We start from the raw sequence: 16,265 nt of genomic DNA, 5'->3' as shown, positions 1-16,265 counted from the left end.
CGTGGCTCCAGGGGTGGAGTATATCAGGCGGGACTCAGGCGCTCCCCCTCGCACTCGCGCGTTAGGAAGCTTGGGTGTGTGACGCGCTGTCTTCCCGCCCGCGTCAGGGACCTGCCCGACTCAGCGGTGAGGGCCCTGGCGGCACCGGCTCTGAGGGGCCCGGGGCGGCGGGCGGCCTGTGACTCTCGGGCGAGGCGGAGCCGCAGCGGCACGCCCCTGGGACTTGGGGGCGGGCCCGGGTTGGAGTCCGCCCCGCCGGCGGCGAGGCGGGCAGCGGGACACCGGGGCCTCACTGTTCTCGGAGGGCGTCCTACACCGCGCGTCACCCCCTGCCCGATGCCGACTTTAGTGGTGGGCTTTCTTTTTCTTTTTCTTTTTTTTTTTTTTTTTTTGTAAAATGGCCGCCGCAATGCTTTGAAAAGCTTCGCCAGCGAAATGGCGGGACTGCCGAGTGCCCGGATGGAATGGCGCAGGGTGCGCGCTTGACGCATGCGCTGCTCCGGGGGCGGGGCGCGCCTACCTCCAAAGTCCGGTTATCCGCATATGTGGAGTTGCATATGTGGAGCTGTGTCGCTTGCGACCAGTTGTCTCTACCTCGGTTTTCTCTTCCCTTGTGGTTCCACGTGGGGAAAAAAACACATGTAGTTTTAAATGTTGCCCTTTTGTGTCCCAAGTTTGTTGCCCCCTGGTAGACTAGTTCAGCAGTAGTATAGTGGACTTCTTTTCCAAGTGTTTGGGTCCTGATTGTCCCTAGCCAATGACTTTGTTTATATGCCACGCCCCTTTCGATAGTCACGCCTCTCGGGCCAACCTCCTCCCTCCTTTGAGTCCACCACGTAAAAACATTTCTGTAGTCCCTGGTTGAGTGAGCTGTGCATCCCACAACTGTCACACCTCCTGACAGTACCCTATAACCGTATTTCAGTAGTGAAGCTTCTCTGGCCCAACAACTCTGCTAGTGAGGGTAGTCGTCTCTGTCCACAACCACACACACTTTCAAAGTGAAGAAACTTCTAGCATGCCATTCTGGTTGGGTTATCCTAACCTTGGGGTTCTCTGGCTCGGTGTAAAGGGCCACTGCAGGAAAGGGACTAAAGTATCAAGCCCTAGAACCATTTAAGGTTAGCCTCAGCTATATGACAGTCTTCCGTGTGGATTTGGGATCTTAAAGGCAGAAGAGAGTTCTCTCTGTTTTTTAGACAGCGTGTATCTCAGGAGGGTATTGGACTTGGTGTGCAGTTGCATTTGGTTTTGGATTCTGTTCTTTGCCTCCAAATCCCAGAGGCTAGGGGAGCAGGGTGTTTGTTTTGAAATAGTCTCTCATATTGCTCCACAGTGACTTGAATGGCTGGATGAGGGGGTATGAAACCCCACTTGAGGCTGAGATTTCCCAATAAAGTCATGGGTCACACCCCCCCCACCCCATCCCCGACAGGATTTCTCTGTAGCCCTAGCTATCCTGGACTCTTTGCAGACCAGGCTGGCCTCAAACTCACAGAGCTTTACCTGCCTCTGTCTCCCAAGTGCTGGGATCAAAGGCATATGCCATCATGCCCAGCTCAGGGTCACCATTCCAGATCTATAAGTAGGTAAGGGAGGGGAAGAGGCAGGAAACTCCTTAAAGCTTTCAGTGACTTGCCTCATCCTAGCACTTATGCCTATGCAGGGCGTTCCAAGGCCATCCTGGATTATAAAGGGAGACCCTGTCTCACAATGTTTTTAAAGGCAAGAGTGGGGGTGAGGGGAGCTAAAGAGTTGGCTCAGTGGTTGAGAGTGCTAGCTGCCTGCCAGAGGACCCAGGTTCAATTCCCAGCACCCACATGACAGCTCATAACTAACCCCCAAGAGCTGACACTCACACAGACATACATGAAGACAAAACACCGCTGCACATAAAATACATTACTCTTTTTTAGAGAGGCTAAGAATACGCTATCTGGCTTCAGTTTCTGGAGGGGTGGTGGTTAAGGCCAAGCAAGCATCTGTAGTGTGTGCACAGGCTGCCATGGCATCAGATGAAGGCAAGCTTTTCGTGGGAGGTCTCAGCTTCGACACCAACGAGCAGGCGCTGGAGCAGGTCTTCTCCAAGTATGGGCAGATCTCGGAAGGTGAGGCTTGGGTCGGGAGCACTGGTTCTGCTTCGGGGGAAGGGAGGGAGTGGCAGACAGGGCAGGTCTAATGCATCTCTCCTGCAGTGGTGGTGGTAAAGGACAGGGAGACTCAACGATCCCGAGGCTTCGGGTTTGTCACCTTTGAAAATATCGATGACGCTAAGGATGCCATGATGGCTATGAATGGGAAGGTGAGGATCAGGTCAGCCAATTTAGCTTGCATAGGCCTGGTATGGAATGGGGCACAGTGACCCTCCCTTTGTTCTGCAGTCTGTGGATGGGAGGCAGATCCGAGTTGACCAGGCTGGCAAGTCTTCTGATAACCGGTCCCGAGGATACCGGGGTGGCTCTGCTGGAGGCCGGGGCTTCTTCCGTGGGGGACGCAGCCGGGGCCGAGGGTTCTCCAGAGGTGAGTGCTGGAATACCTTGGGCAGCTGGTCGTGGGAATGCAGCAGGGTTAGGGACTCCCGGACTGGTCTCTATGTCATCTACAGGAGGAGGAGACCGGGGCTATGGAGGTGGCCGCTTTGAGTCCCGGAGTGGTGGTTATGGAGGCTCCAGAGACTACTATGCCAGGTGAGCCACATGGGAGGCTCAGCCTTGGTGGTAGCAGCTGGGCCTAAGCTGTGAGCGGAGGGAGGGGCGCACCAGGCGGAGGGCAGAGTAGTGCAGGTGGTTCTCTGCTGAGCACCCACTCTTGCCAACTACACCTGGTATGAGGCTGAGCCCGGGTGTCTGTGTGTCCTTCCACAGCCGGAGTCAGGGTGGCAGCTATGGCTATCGGAGCTCCGGTGGGTCCTACAGAGACAGCTATGACAGCTATGGTAAGTCTGGCTCCAAGGGTGCCACCTGAGTGGCTGTGGTTGGGCTCGGTGAACCCTTGTGTCCTCAGAGCATCTCAGGGCACAGCTACCAGGCCTGCCGCACAGGACAGGGCGCCAGGTGCATGAAACCCTGTGCCATCTCCCACGCGCGGGTGGAGCACAAGCTCCAGTGACTTTATACTGTCCCGCTTCTGTCCTCAGCTACACACAACGAGTAAAAGCCCTCTGCGTCCAGATCGTCCTTCCATGGCTGTAATAAGATGGGGGAGCTTCGCTGAACGTTGTGTAGTGAGCACCTTGTTACCACTTTTGTAGTCCTTTCGGTTCTGACCCATCAGCAGCCTGCTTCTGACCGAGATGGCCTCGTGACTAGACCTGTTTTTAAGGAAGCGCTGTCTGTTTTTAAGCATTCTTAAAAATGTTTTGGAAAGCACTTCAGATTTTACTGTTTACCATGAGCCATGGGTATTTGTGGGGTTTTTTTGTTGTTATTTTTTTGTTTTTGTTTTTTTTCCCTAAATTGTCGGGTTGTGTGGGTTTTCACTGGTTTCAAAAAAAATTTGGTTGTCTAAAAAAAAATTTCTTTTTATTTTTTTTTTTTTTTTTTTTTTTTTTTTTTTTTTTTTTTTTTTTTTGTGGTCGCCCATGAAGTCTGGGGCCCCACCCCTCCTGAGATGGAATGGACTCGATTTGACCAAGCCATAGCCCTCCAGCTCCCCAGCCCTGTTGCGGAGTGCAGCAGGTCCTGCCCATCGGGCACATGTCTCAAGCCCGCGGGGAGCACAGCAGTCCGGGAGGCTGTGGAAATGTTTATTTATATTGTCCTTTTTTACCGAAGACATGCATACTCCATCGATGTTGTATTCACAGTGGCTGAGGAATTCTTGTACGCAGTTTCTTTGGCTTCACGAAGCCGATTAAAAGACCGTGTGAAACGAATCTCGCTCTGACCATTTCCCTTTCATTGCCGACACTGAGCTGCGGCTCCGTGGCCAGCAGAGCAGCTAGGAAGGCAGGGCAGTGCGGGAGGCAGCAGCAGCCGAGTGGGACGGGAGTGGGCAGTGCTGAGGGGCAGCGGGGTGGCAGTGGCCTGGGCCAGTGCAGGGCCCGGTGCAGGCAGGGCCAGCGAGGCTGCCTAGCGGCTGCGCCCCGCCAGTTCCAGGCATTCTCTGCTAGCCTCCGAAGCCGCAGCCCTCGGGGGACAGACTCGAGCCACAGACCCTCCGAGACTCGCCCGCTGCTCCCCCTGCTAGCTCTGTGCAGCTGGCCTGTGCCTCGAGGTAACACTTTCGCTCGCTCGCGCTTGTGTCTCACCCCTCCGGTTTATAGTTCACGTGGACAGAAACTTAGGCTTGGGGTTGACCTTTGCTTCCTGGAAGTCCGAGTCAAATTGGTGGTACCTCCTGCCAGTCTTCCTGCGGCCGGCCAGCGCCACCGGACCCCTGCTTTGAGGGCATGTTTTTGTTCCTTGTTTGACAGGCTTTAGACCTGCGCTGCTGCCTTTAATTTTGGCCCAGAGTCCGTGAGGCTGTTGAGCGGTACAGAGCGGGGCTCTGCTCGAGGCGGGCTGCAGAAGGGCGCTCCCGCCCTGGGCATGGCCACCTTGGGACGAAACACGTGGGCGCCGTGAGGGTGGGAGCGGGGAGACTGGAGGGCGCTGCAGACCCACGGGAATGCCAGGGTCACGCGCCTTTGTTTGGCAGGATGAAGGGGAGCCAACCTGAGCCATGGAAGGATGGCTGAGGCCGTGTCGCTGGGTCCTAGAGGGTTCCACAGGATCAGGAGCCATAGACTGCACACAGTTGGCCCGGTGAGTGTCCAAGCTCAGGGGCTGGAGTCCTTGGACACAATGGGTGCTCAGAGGGTTTGGGGACCCCCACCCCCACCCCACCCCCTCCAGAAGCTGGACTGGGCTTTCCCTGATCAGTCTCTTTCTCCTTTCCAGACAATTCCTGAGCTGGCACCGGCTCTTGGGCGATCCTGTGAAAACAGAACGAAGCTGGGATGCAAGCTGGGTCGCTGGGACAGAACGTTGCGAGGGTGGGGGTTGCCTGAATAAAGAAAGGGCTGTGACCCAGAACCCCCGACTGTGTGGCTTGGGTCCGAAACGTGGCAGGGATGGGGGTAACTAGTGCACAGCGGGGAGGAGTCTGAGTGCCCACCCATCTCCATAATCGGGAACTAAGATGAACAACCCTGGCGGTGCGCAGGGCATTGTGGGCGGGGCGGGGCTGTGCGCACTTCCGCCTCAGCGCCGGCATGGCACGGGGCACGCTGTTGCTGCTGCTGCTGCATTTTCTCCGGTGCGCCACACCGGATTCCGCTGAAAACTCTAGCAGGCCGGGTGTGCCGACCGGGTCTCAAAACCGCACAAGCGGGAATCTCCCGGACACGGGCTCCGCGATGCTTCGCTTGTTCTACGTAATTACTGGGCTCTGCGGCCTGGTTTCGCTTTACTTCCTCATCCGGGCCTTTAGGTGCGTTAGCGCGTCCAATCAGCATCTAGTGAGTCATGGGGGGGAGGGGAAATGGGCGGGAGGGCACGTGATTCAGGCTTCGAACTAGCTCTTACTCCTGACTCTACCTGTGGTTTTAAGGCTGATCCCGGTGGGCAACGACCTGGGTATGGCCATCCTCCTACTGCAGCCTCCCCAGTGCTGTGGGGACACGCGTGCAAAAATCGTAGAAATTCTTTCCTCGGCTGAGGCTCAGTGGATAAAAGTTTTGCGTAACATGCACAGTGCTATCCCTAGCGCTGTGTGCTAATACACGCCTGTCATCTCAACACTTGAAACTGGAAGGCAGGATAATCAGAAGTTAAGGGTCAGCCTGTGTTGCAAGACATTGCTCAAAGAAAAAAGGAAGGGATTGGGGATTTAGCTCAGTGGTAGAGCGCTTGCCTAGCAAGCGCAAGGCCCTGGGTTCGGTCCCCAGCTCCAAAAAAAAAAAAAAAAAAAAAAAAAAAAAAAAAAGAAAAGAAAAAGGAAACAGCCTGCATCTTCCATTTTTTCTTAGTTGCTATGACAGTGCCTTGTTTAAGTAGGAAGCTGTGGCTGGCAAGCCAATCCAATAATATCCATGCTCTACCTCCATGGCTTTCACTATGCCCAGAGTTGCCCTTGTATTTCTCACAACGAAAGGGTTCCCATTGGGCAGGTGCTTTGGGGGGAGGGGAAGCATGGCATGGGTCCTGTGGACGTGACCAGTGCTGAAATGGCCTCTGAGGGTGTTTGTGCCCTGCAGACTAAAGAAGCCACAGCGAAGAAGGTATGGGCTCCTGACCAACACAGAGGAGCATGAAGAGACGGCCTCTCAGGACAGCGAGGAAGAGACTGTCTTTGAAACCAGGAACCTGAGATGGTAGGAAGGACTTAATCACTGAGACAAACTAACAAGGGACCATGTCTCTAAAAGGGGTCAGGAGGAGAGTGTTCTGGCTGAGGGGCACTCGGACTTTGGCACCACCGAGGGCAGAGCAGAACTGCAGTGGGGGCAGAAGTGGCTTCATCAGGGTTCTGAGCAAGGCTGATTGCCCTTTCCTGGTGGTGGTATAGAGCCAGGACCACGATAGGCACTAGATCTAGCTTTCCAAAGGGGGGTGGACACAGCGTTAGCATCTCTGCGGTCTCTTTCCCTATCCTGGCGGGCATACAAAGGCATCATCTCCTGCAGGCTAGGCTGGGCTGGGTTGGAAGGAGGCCCCATCCAGCTCCACCCCTCAATCCCTTGTCCTGTTCCACCCCTTGCAGATGTTGAGATGGTGATGACAGGCTGCAAGGACAAGAGAGAACATATGGTTCTGTGAGCTCTGATGTCAACCTGACTGGAGGAAGTGCACAGGCCCTGGGAGGCTGCATGGGCCAGGACAGCACTGAGACCTCGTTGAGACTAGCCCACAGACTTATGACTCCCAAGGCCAGGCTGATTCGGGCTGCTTCGTCAGCCTGCCTCCCATAAGGAACACCACCACCCTGTTACAAGGTGTGATGGAGCAGGTGGACCTTGGAATCTCTCTGGGCACCTTCTTGCTGATTTGGGGACAATAAATGACGCAGGGGCTTTGTAGCTTATCTGAGACCTCCCCCCTTGACGCCACACTCAGGTGTCCTGGTGAAGTGAGTGAAGGTGTCATCTCTGGCTGCCTGGGACAAGGCTCTCCTGTTCATGTCACTGTCCCTTGAAAGACCTCTTCATTCTTCAGACATGTTCCAAGGCTCCACCCTGTCTCAGGGTGTAGGCACTTACTGCAGAGTTTCCCAGGAGCCTATGGGCTGCAGCTCCGATTTAGCCAGTCACCTCCCTTTGTGACTCTTACATTTAGGGAAGACAAACAGGGATGCCTAAGTCACCAAGTCAGAACCTCAGTTTTCCCCAGTGTTTAGTCTGTTCTCCCTGGTCATAACAACTAATTGCCACCAGGTGGCAGCCACACGCCACTAGCCTGCCTCCCAGGACCCCACCAGTTCCTCTTGGTCTCCAGCCGCTCTATTGGTCCTTCTTCAGAACCCTCATAGTCTGAACTTGTCCAGCTCCTGCCCTGTGAGTACCTAGTCTTCATCCACTTCTATACCCACTGATGCTTCAGCTGGTCTGAGCTGGGTCCTTGAGGCTGGGTCCTACTGCCGAGGAGTGTGGGTATCAGGCTGGGTGTATAGAGAACCTTGCCACAGTCCACCCCTGTGTGTCTCTCTCCCCTTTCGTGGCTGGGTCTCTACTTAGCGTGGGATGCTCCCCGAAGGAATCTTCTGTGGTCTGCATCCCCAACTTATACCCAGAGGAATCCAGAGCTCCCGAGTCACAGCTCAGGGTGACCCTGTGCCCTGTTGGTCACTCCCCATCTTTGTGTTGTGCCTGCTGGGATGGGCCTGGTTCTAGATCCCCACACTCAATGATCTGCCCCTAGCCCCACAGCTCAGCCATTGCTGGAGCTTCAAAAGGCAGCGTGATTAGTCTAATGAGGTCAGGACAGACCCCAGCCCCCACCCCTGCCTCTGCTCACAGGGAGGGTGGCCCCACCACCATCCGCCTGTCAGCAGTGACTACAGCCTGGCGTTAGCGTGGATAATTGGCAGTTCCATCAAGGTTAATGCACTATTAGCCGGTGCTCTGCACAGCTGAAAGCCAGGAGAAGGGCCTGTCAAGCAAGATGGAAGGCCTTGGGCCCTGGCCAGCCTTTGAGTGCCCGAGGAATGAGTATGTGTGCCTGGGGTGGCTCCTGGCACCAGCACACATACAGCAGGGCCAGGGGCTTGAACTCAAAATGCCGTTGCCACCTGTACCGATCCTTAATCTAAGTCCTGGACTGGCAGAAAGGCTTTGTAGGTAAAGCCACTTGCTTGGAAGCCTCAGTTTGGTCCCTGGACCCACATGGCTGAAGGAGAGAATTGACTTCCATAAATTGTCTTCTGACTGCCACACCACAATGTATGAAAATAACCAACTGTCCCCCAAAGCACCCCCCAGATGTGGGGCTCCACCACAGCTAGCCACCAGCTGCCCCACTGGGGATGTGGGGCACGGGGCATGTCACACGCCACATCTTCCTTGGAAGTCGAAAGTTGACAGCTGTGACTCCACATGCACGGAGCTCCACCAGGGGGAGGCAGGCCAGGGTACCCCGAGTTCCTCTGTAGGGTTCAGGCTAGCATTAGCCTCTCCAACAGGGGTCTGGGCAGGCACTGGAGTGGCAGGGGACCCAGGCATGGCAGTCTGCTGGGACTTGGGACAGTTTTAGTTGTGGGAAGATGGGTTTGGGTCAAAGCCTGGCCTGCACCTCGGGCAGGGGAGAGAGGAAGATGACAGGCAGGAGAGAATGAGGAGGTGGGAGGGGATAGAAAAGGGAACAGAGACAGGGAGGAGGGAGGGTGTTTATATTGAGAAGAAAGGGAGGGAGGATTCCCTCTGGGGTTCTGCTTGACAGGAACCCAAAGATTACTATTCCTTTGAGCCCCAGTGGGTGCCTATTGCTTGGGCTGGGCAAGTACCCACCCTGTCCTTACTCCGCAGGTGGCAAGCTGGGGGGGGGGTGTCTTGTGGGATCCATAACCCACCCCTGACTGCCCAGCCCTGTCTCAGCTCAGGCAGGCAATTTGGTACAATTTATTCTGTAATGAGAAATTCCTCTCTGCATATTTTTAGCCTCCTGCCTGGCAATGTGGTCTTTGATGGCTGTAGAGCCACCAGACACTGAGATTAGGAGCCTGAGGCCTCGCCCTGTGTACCAGAGTGGCAGGTGGTGGGACAAGGGTGACCAACCAGGGTTAATAAGTGCAGACTGGAGACAGGGTTGGCTCAGGACCACTAAAGACCCTCACAGTGTGGTTCAGATCATAGAGTGAACCACAGCCTGAGCACACAGCCCCAGGAGATGGAGGAAGGACCCAGGTAACTCAGAACAGATCTCACCTGATGTAACTGAAGTAACCCTTGACAATGGTACCTCCTGGCCTTCAGTGATGTTTGTCTCCATGGTAGTCCCCCTACCTCCAGCTATCTCCAAGGCGGGGTCTGATTCCCAGTGACCACTGACCTCATGGACTGGGGCAGGATGCCTGGGGAGGGCACCAGACTTCCTAGGTTCCCTGTCACTGTGGTGGCCAGGCAGGGCTCCCTGGAACAAAAGGCCTTCTGAGGCCCTGCTCTCCCCTCATCTGTGTGTCCTCAGGAGTGACAGGCGGGCTCGGGAGGTAGAGTGGGGGACAGCCGCCTTTGTTCCTGTCCGCGCTCTGGATCTGACCTTGAGACAACAGACAAGAACAGAAGGCAAAGCTTTCTGCTCAAATCCACTGGCGGCAGGCAGCTCTCAACTCGGTGGCCCCAGCATGCAAATGAGGCCTGGGGATGTGGCCTCCTTGCTAGGTGTCCTTGTGACTGGCCCAGGTAATTGAGAACCTAACAGATCCAGTCCAGTAGATGGGACTACTATCTTGGTCACCCTCCCCGTTCCAAAAGGGGTGCTCATGTCCCAGACAGGTCAGCTTCTCAACATTCACCTTTACGGGTAGAATGCTTAGACACATGGCCCTATGTCCTGTACCCTTCTGTGGGTGCCACCAGGGCCTACCCTAGAAATCCCAGAACACCCTTGACAGACAAGTTCAGGTCCCTGAGTAAAGCCGGTCCTGAAAGAGGCACGGGATAGGTCTACATGAGATGTATTTCAGTGGTGAGATTGGGGGTTGGGAGGACACTTCTAGGTCTGGGTAAAGATCTCATTATACCTGTGCTTACCGTGTGTGTGTCTGTCTGTCTGTATGTATGTATGTATGTATGTATGTCTGTGTCTTCTGTGTGTGTCTCTGTGTGTGCCTGTGTGTGTGTCTGTCTATGTTTGTCTCTGTGTGTGTGCCTGTGTGTGTCTGTCTGTGTGTGTCTGTCTGTGTGTGTCTCTGTGTGTGTGTGTGTCTCTGTGTGTGTGTCTGTGTGTGTGTCTGTGTGTGTGCCTGTGTGTGTCTATGTGTGTGTCTGTGTGTGTTGTGTGTCTGTATGTGTAAAAGTGTATGTGTGAGTGTCTGTGTCTCTGTGTCTGTGTGTGTCCGTGTGTCTCTGTGTGTGTGTGTCTGTGTGTATGTCTGTGTGTCTCTGTGTCTGTTTGTGTGGCTGTGTGTGTGTGAGTATGTCGCTGTGTGTGTGTCTGTGTGTGTGAGTATGTCTGTGTCTGTGTCTGTGTCTGTGTCTGTGTGTGATTTGTCACAGAAGGCCACGTATCTGAGACCTACAGTACCATCCTGGCCTCATTGGTCCCAGGTAATAGTAATATTGCCCATTGTCCAGCTTTAGTTTCTCCCAGTCCATGGTCAGAAGGACATTGTAGAATCTAACTGCTCTGGGGTCCCCGACACGGAGCACAGGGCCCAGCAAATGAGAAAATAGCAAACCCATCCGGTTCAAGCAGCTCTGATCTGGGTGTGCCCTTCCCCTGGAGCATCTTTACCCGTGCGGGTTGGGAATGGTTCCCAGAGTTCCTGAAGTGACTCCCAGAGGCCTCAGGCATGCACAGTCGAGGAGGATGAAAAGCGAGGAGGGGTGATTTGGAACTTTAGTTCTTTTCTGATGCAATTTCATGTAGCCCAGGTTGGCCTCGAACTCTCTTCGTAGCTAAGGATGACCTTGAATGTCTGATCCTTCTGCCTCAGCCTCCCGAGTGCTGGGAGAGCAGGTGTGCACTACCACAACTGGCCTACGACCTGAGTTTTTGGTTTTTGTTTTGTTTTGTTTTGTTTTTTCAGACCAGCTCTTACTCTGTAGCCTAGGATGGCCTGGAACTCGTGAGTCAATCCTCCTGCCTCAGCCTCTTAAGTACTGAGATGCCGGGAGCAGCGCAAACAAGCCCTTCGCTACAATCCGCACGGGGCGGGGCCACAAAGGGCCCCCCGCGCAGCGCTTTGGGGGTCCCCTTCCCGATGCGGGAGGCTAGGGCGGGACCCTGGGGATCCGCGGCAGAGTCTGCGCGATTCTGGCCGGGGCGGGGCCCGGGCTGAGGCTTGGAGGGTCCGGGGCGCGGCGGGAGGGGGCGCCCGCGACCCTCCAAGACGCTCCAGCGGGGACAAAGGCGAGGGGATCCCCCGCGCCCGGGGAACCCGGGAGAGCGCCTTGCGCAGTGCACCGTTCCGGCCTCTGTCCCGCGCCGCGGCCACTGCCGCCGCCGCCTGGTTTCTCGGCGCCCGCGGTCTACAGCGGGGGCCGCGCGCAGAGGCGGGGCGGCGGATCTCCAAGCGCGCGGCGCTCCGCCTGCTCCGCGGCGGAGGCGGAGGCGGAGACGGCGGGGCCAGGCGGCGGCTGGAGAGCGAGGGAGCGAGCGCGGCGGCAGCACCAGGGCCATGGCGCCCGCGCAGCGCCCGCTGCTGCCGCTGCTGCTGTTGCTGCTGCCGCTGCGTGCGCGCAACGAGGACCCGGCCCGTGCCAACGCTGACCGCTACGCAGTCTACTGGAACCGCAGCAACCCCAGGTGAGCTGGATGGGGGGAACCCCGGGGACCCCAAGAGGCCCCAGCCCTAGGGATTGCAGCGCACGGACCTCCTCCTGAACTTCAGGGGTGCCTAGTATTTTCCCCAGGGCTCCTGGACTTTGGGGGAAGCCCTCCGCACCCTCAGACACTGGAGTTCCTTCGCAGGACTTGCATGGGGGACACCCTTGAACCCCTGGCCTCTTGGAGGAGGGAGCACCCTGGAGGGCTGAGGGTTTGGCATAGATCCCAGGGGACTTACATCTAAGGAATCCCTGGACATGGCTCTTTTGGGAAGGTTCTGAGGAGAGTCCTGTCTTTGGTTCCCCAGATGAACTTGAGGAAGTTACAACATCCCCTTTCTACCCCTGCGTTCACTCCCAAGGAGTGCTCCAATCCCCCAGACACTTTAGAGGAACACAGGGTATCCCAGACACCAAACAGAGGGAAGTCAGTTTGAGGCATGCAGACTGGGCTTAGAGTTTTCCACCTTTTTAGCTGCTGGGGAAACTGAGGTGCAGGAGCCAGGAGGGTCTGCCTCAAGGTCATGCCCAGAGAACTGGAGCTAGGGCTGGAGACCCTGGTGGCCGAGTGTCCAACCTGCCACACCCAGCAAGGTATAGGGCCCTGCCTCTCCCTCCGGTGGCACCCTGTGTGTCAGATCCTGCCAGGCACTGGGTACAGTCAGGGGACACAGCAGAAGCCACTGTTATAGGCTGAGTGTGAAAAGTTTCCGGCCACTGACCACATTCTGGAAAGCATAGAACCTTTTGGGTCATTGAAGGACCTCAGTGATGGGTGCATGCTGGAGGATTTCCTGGGAGATAGGCTTTGGGGTTTCCAAGGCTTGGGTGCAGTTTAGCTGGAGAGTCCCCATGTGTCGGAGGGTGGCCAGTGAGGAACTTAGTTGATGCATCAGCCAAGCTGCCCTCCTGCTCCATCAACAGAAAGTTGCATAAAAGCTGCTCTGTGACACAGGGGCCACCAGTGTCTCTCGCTCTCTGTCCCCTACATCAAGGTAGAGCTGGAGGGTTAGCTCCCTTGGGCTGAGGGCAGGACCACCACTCAGTGGGTCCCCACCCCCACGCCCGCCAGCTATGCTGGTCACATGTGGGTTTGATTAACACTCAGTGGCCGTGCGTGCAGGGAGCAGGGTGAGATGCACTTCCTTGGGTTAAGTTTTCTGGTTTTAGCTTGCGGAGTCTCTGTCCCCAGCGTGGCCTGTCCTTTGTCTGGGAAAAACACAGAGGATGGCGGGAGAAGGTGTGGAGGAGAAGGGAAGGGGCCATGGCTGCCCCCGATGGCCTTGCTTGCCACGGGGATGCGGGGCTGCAGGCTAGAACCCTGGCTGTGGAAGGAAGGAAGGAAGGAAGGAGGTATTCCCTGCCACCACCAGGGTCCAGCTCAGGCTTGTCACCTCCTGTGCATGGCGACATCAGGACAGACTGCCAGAGAGGACAGACAGCTAGGCAGGTAGCAGAGTCAACCCCTAAGGTTGACAGACAGACAGACATACAGACAGACAGACAGACAGAGTAGGACTCCTGGGGTCCTTGTCTCTTCCTTGGGTTTCTTTCTGTGGGTGACCCTGCCAGGTACCCACAGTGGGGTCTGAGGACAGAATGGCCACCGTACCCCAGCTTTCCGCATGACAGTGTCGTTGGCACAGCGCATGGGGGCTGCTGTGGAGTCTTAAGATTCATTGGGTGTTCGTGCGTGGATGATACAGGGAAGATTACAGGTTGGCACCCAAGGGGACCCAGTACCGGAATCCAGTCCAGGGTGCTGGTAGGGTTGACACCCAGCCTAGTGTGCAGCAGGATGGGGATGACAGAAAACGTGGGGAATGCGGGGTCCCTGAGCCTGAGTCTGGGTCCCACACAAAGACACTCCGAACAGCGGTAGGGGAGAGGTGGACTTGTTCCTGCGTGCCCACACCCACGTAGGGTGCGATGTCTGCATGACTAGGAGGGGTCCATACACACACTAGCCATGCTCTCTGCCACCTGGCCAGCTACGGCTGCCCCAAGGTGGTTGGCGATGTGCACAAAGCTCGGCAGAGAAGTGGGGACATCACAACACAACGGGTCACCTGCCTGGCCACCCCTGAAAGCCCCTACCCAGGCCTGTCTGACCAGCCCAGCAGGCACGCTGTCCTGACCTCTGTGGCTTCTCTTATTCCCATCTGCTCCTGCTTGCCAGCACTGACCAGGACACCCCCCGGTACTGCCCGCTCAGCTGTTCTGTGGTCTAGCTGCAGCTAGTGTGGCTTCGGCCGTGCACCTGTGTTCATGGAGTCTGCAGTGGTCTGCGGCTGCATGCTCTCACCCACAACTCTGGGGGAACCCGGGATGTGCGTCTGCATGGAACTGGCTGCTGCAGACTTTATGTGACAGACACAGCAGCTCTAGCTGGGGTGGTGTGTGTGTGTGTGTGTGTGTGTGTGTGTGTGTGTGTGTGTGTGTGGTTTTACAAGAAAGCGTGTGTGCGTAGATTGGGGGGTGCACCCGCAGATCTGCATGTGACACGCATGTGCAAATCTATGCCATGTTGTGAGCCGCACCCATGTGTGTTCATGGCTGTGTGGTTTGTGTGGAGGGCTGGTACGGGGACAGCTCTGTCCTCCCAAGGGCCACAGGATCATCCGCAGAGGTGGCCTTACCAGGTTCCACCCTTCATTCAGGTCATGAGGATAGAAAGCTGACATGGCTTGCGATGCCCATCGTCCCCACGGGTCACTCACCTCTGAGACATTGCTGAGCTTGGCCAGGCACTGGGAGTGGGGGCAACCTAGTGGTCCCATGCCAGGTGACCCCCATGTGACAGTGACAGTGTCACCACCGAGACATATGAATAGGAAGATGACACTCTTCCCGGGCAAGAAAGCGGGTGTGCATAGATTAGCATAGGGGTGCACACGCAGATCTGCATGTAACACGCATGTGCGAGTCTACGCCATGTTGTGAGCCGCACCTCATGTATGTTCTCGGCTGTGTGGTTTGTGGAGAGGGACCTGGTCACGTGCTCCTCTTTGTGCTTCACAGGACATTGTCCTCCGAGCTTAGGTGCTCAGAATGCTGGGCAGAGGCCAGAGGGTTTGGGGTTCTGAGAACATTGTGGGTGGACCTCGGGGACAGGCAGAACTGTTGAGAGCCCGTGTGGGCAGTCAAGGTGTTCAGAGGGAAATGGAGGCTGCAGGCAGGGATGACACAAATGCTTTCCCTAAGGCAAAAGCCAGAAGGAGTCATCTTCCAACTGGACAGGAGGCTGAGGCAGGAGGATTGCTCTAAGTTCCAGGTCAGCCTGAGCAATATGAACCCCTGCCCTAAGATAGATGGGTGGATGGGTGGATGGACGGATGGACGGATGGATGGACAGATGGACAGACGGACGGACGGATGGATGGATGGATGGATGGATGGATGGGTGAGTGGATAGATGTGTGGTGCGTGACTGGGTGGGAAGGTCTAGGGCTGGGCTACGTGGGAAGAGCACTTACAGCGTGAAGCCCTTGGCTCACTCCACCCCAGCACCACACAGAGCAGGCACTGGTTAAGCCTTACATACCAACACTTAACAGTGGAGGCAGGAGGATTAGGAATTTAGGGTCTTCCTCGGCTATGGTGAATTAGAGGCTAGCCTTGGCTATGTGAGGCCCAGGTCCTCCCCATTTCTTATTCCGACTTGACCCCTAGTCTCTCCCTGGCCTCCAGCACCTGTCCTTAGGGGTCTGACAAGTTCCTCGTGGGTCCCTCTGTCAGGTCTCATAGGAAGAGACGTAGTCCAACATCATCCATCTTGGTCTCCCCTTGTATGCCCAAAGTGAATGCCAGATGGTCATGGTTCCCCCTGGGCTTCAGGACCCACGTGCCTCTCGCCACCAGCCCATCTGGGTCCCCAGGAGAGAAGGTGGCAAGATCATGGGTAATGGGTTGCTTCAAGGAGTGGACTAGAGGGCCCCAGGCTTCTCTGTTCTGTGAGAGAGAATTAACCCCTTGGTGAGGATTGCCCCCATCCGCCTGCTTCTCTGTTTTGCTTGGGTGGGGTGTTAAGGGATGCACACCCCACCCCAGCCTCTGAGACACCCACCCTTGCACCCTGCACCACCCGGAGCAAGAGTCAGGCACTGGCTCCCAAATCAACTGCCTACCTGGAACCAGGATTACCAACACCCAACACCACCACGGCAAGGCTGGTGAAATTTCAGAGCCGAAGAGAGAACGAAAAACAAAGTGGCCCGATTATCCCTGTACTGCCTGCTGGCTAGGGGTTCTCCCTCAGCCCTCCCACCCTGGAACTGTTCCCTGCTAATCCCAAAGGCCCCCAACCCTCGGTGTTTATGAAATTGAGCACCACTGTATACAGTGTCTGGGTTGGCCACAATTA

General features: G+C 56.1%; 3 protein-coding genes across 7 annotated transcripts in view; all 3 read left to right on the top strand.

Moving 5' to 3' along the window:
- Cirbp (cold inducible RNA binding protein) lies at nt 1–6,243 on the top strand. 5 transcript variants are annotated; one of them, XR_004388513.1, is made up of 9 exons: nt 21–126; nt 1,917–2,108; nt 2,196–2,302; nt 2,382–2,520; nt 2,606–2,687; nt 2,865–2,935; nt 4,639–4,745; nt 4,881–4,975; nt 6,179–6,243. XR_004388513.1 is itself a non-coding variant. In XM_032908178.1 (7 exons), exons 2-7 carry the CDS (start codon nt 2,006–2,008, stop codon nt 3,151–3,153), a joined length of 519 nt encoding a protein of 172 aa, XP_032764069.1. In that variant the 5' UTR covers nt 1–126; nt 2,000–2,005; the 3' UTR covers nt 3,154–3,874. The 5 variants fall into 5 exon arrangements, 4 of the variants coding, with proteins under 4 accessions (XP_032764069.1, XP_032764052.1, XP_032764059.1 ...); XM_032908178.1 differs by lacking the exons at nt 4,639–4,745; nt 4,881–4,975; nt 6,179–6,243 and adding an exon at nt 3,137–3,874 and having other exon boundaries at nt 1–126; nt 2,000–2,108; XM_032908168.1 differs by lacking the exons at nt 4,639–4,745; nt 4,881–4,975; nt 6,179–6,243 and adding an exon at nt 3,137–3,874.
- Fam174c (family with sequence similarity 174 member C) lies at nt 5,028–7,005 on the top strand. The gene is made up of 3 exons (XM_032908195.1): nt 5,028–5,412; nt 6,179–6,295; nt 6,685–7,005. Coding segments are annotated over exons 1-3 (336 nt in total). The 5' UTR covers nt 5,028–5,194; the 3' UTR covers nt 6,686–7,005.
- A 4,488-nt stretch (nt 7,006–11,493) lies between these two features.
- Nucleotides 11,494–16,265, top strand: part of Efna2 (ephrin A2) — a 10,186-nt gene continuing 5,414 nt past the window's right edge. Inside the window, exon 1 of the mRNA XM_032908141.1 lies at nt 11,494–11,882. Coding sequence (XP_032764032.1) covers nt 11,755–11,882 — 128 coding nt within the window. The 5' untranslated portion in view covers nt 11,494–11,754. The remainder of the gene's footprint in view (nt 11,883–16,265) is intronic.

This window comes from Rattus rattus, chromosome 1 (genome assembly GCF_011064425.1).
Source record: "Rattus rattus isolate New Zealand chromosome 1, Rrattus_CSIRO_v1, whole genome shotgun sequence".
Classification (NCBI taxonomy): Eukaryota; Metazoa; Chordata; class Mammalia; order Rodentia; family Muridae; genus Rattus; species Rattus rattus.
The sequence above is the reverse complement of the archived record's forward strand: the minus strand, read 5'-3'. Positions and strand labels throughout refer to the sequence as shown.

What these genes read in the sequence shown, in the direction of transcription:
- Cirbp (XM_032908161.1), top strand. Translation starts at nt 2,006, where the DNA reads ATGGCATCAGATGAAGGCAAGCTTTTCGTGGGAGGTCTCAGCTTCGAC. An exon ending in TGATGGCTATGAATGGGAAG is followed by an intron (nt 2,303 to 2,381) that starts GTGAGGATCAGG and finishes TTTGTTCTGCAG; the next exon opens with TCTGTGGATGGGAGGCAGAT. An exon ending in TCCAGAGACTACTATGCCAG is followed by an intron (nt 2,688 to 2,864) that starts GTGAGCCACATG and finishes GTCCTTCCACAG; the next exon opens with CCGGAGTCAGGGTGGCAGCT.
- Fam174c (XM_032908195.1), top strand. Translation starts at nt 5,195, where the DNA reads ATGGCACGGGGCACGCTGTTGCTGCTGCTGCTGCATTTTCTCCGGTGC. An exon ending in TTCCTCATCCGGGCCTTTAG is followed by an intron (nt 5,413 to 6,178) that starts GTGCGTTAGCGC and finishes TGTGCCCTGCAG; the next exon opens with ACTAAAGAAGCCACAGCGAA.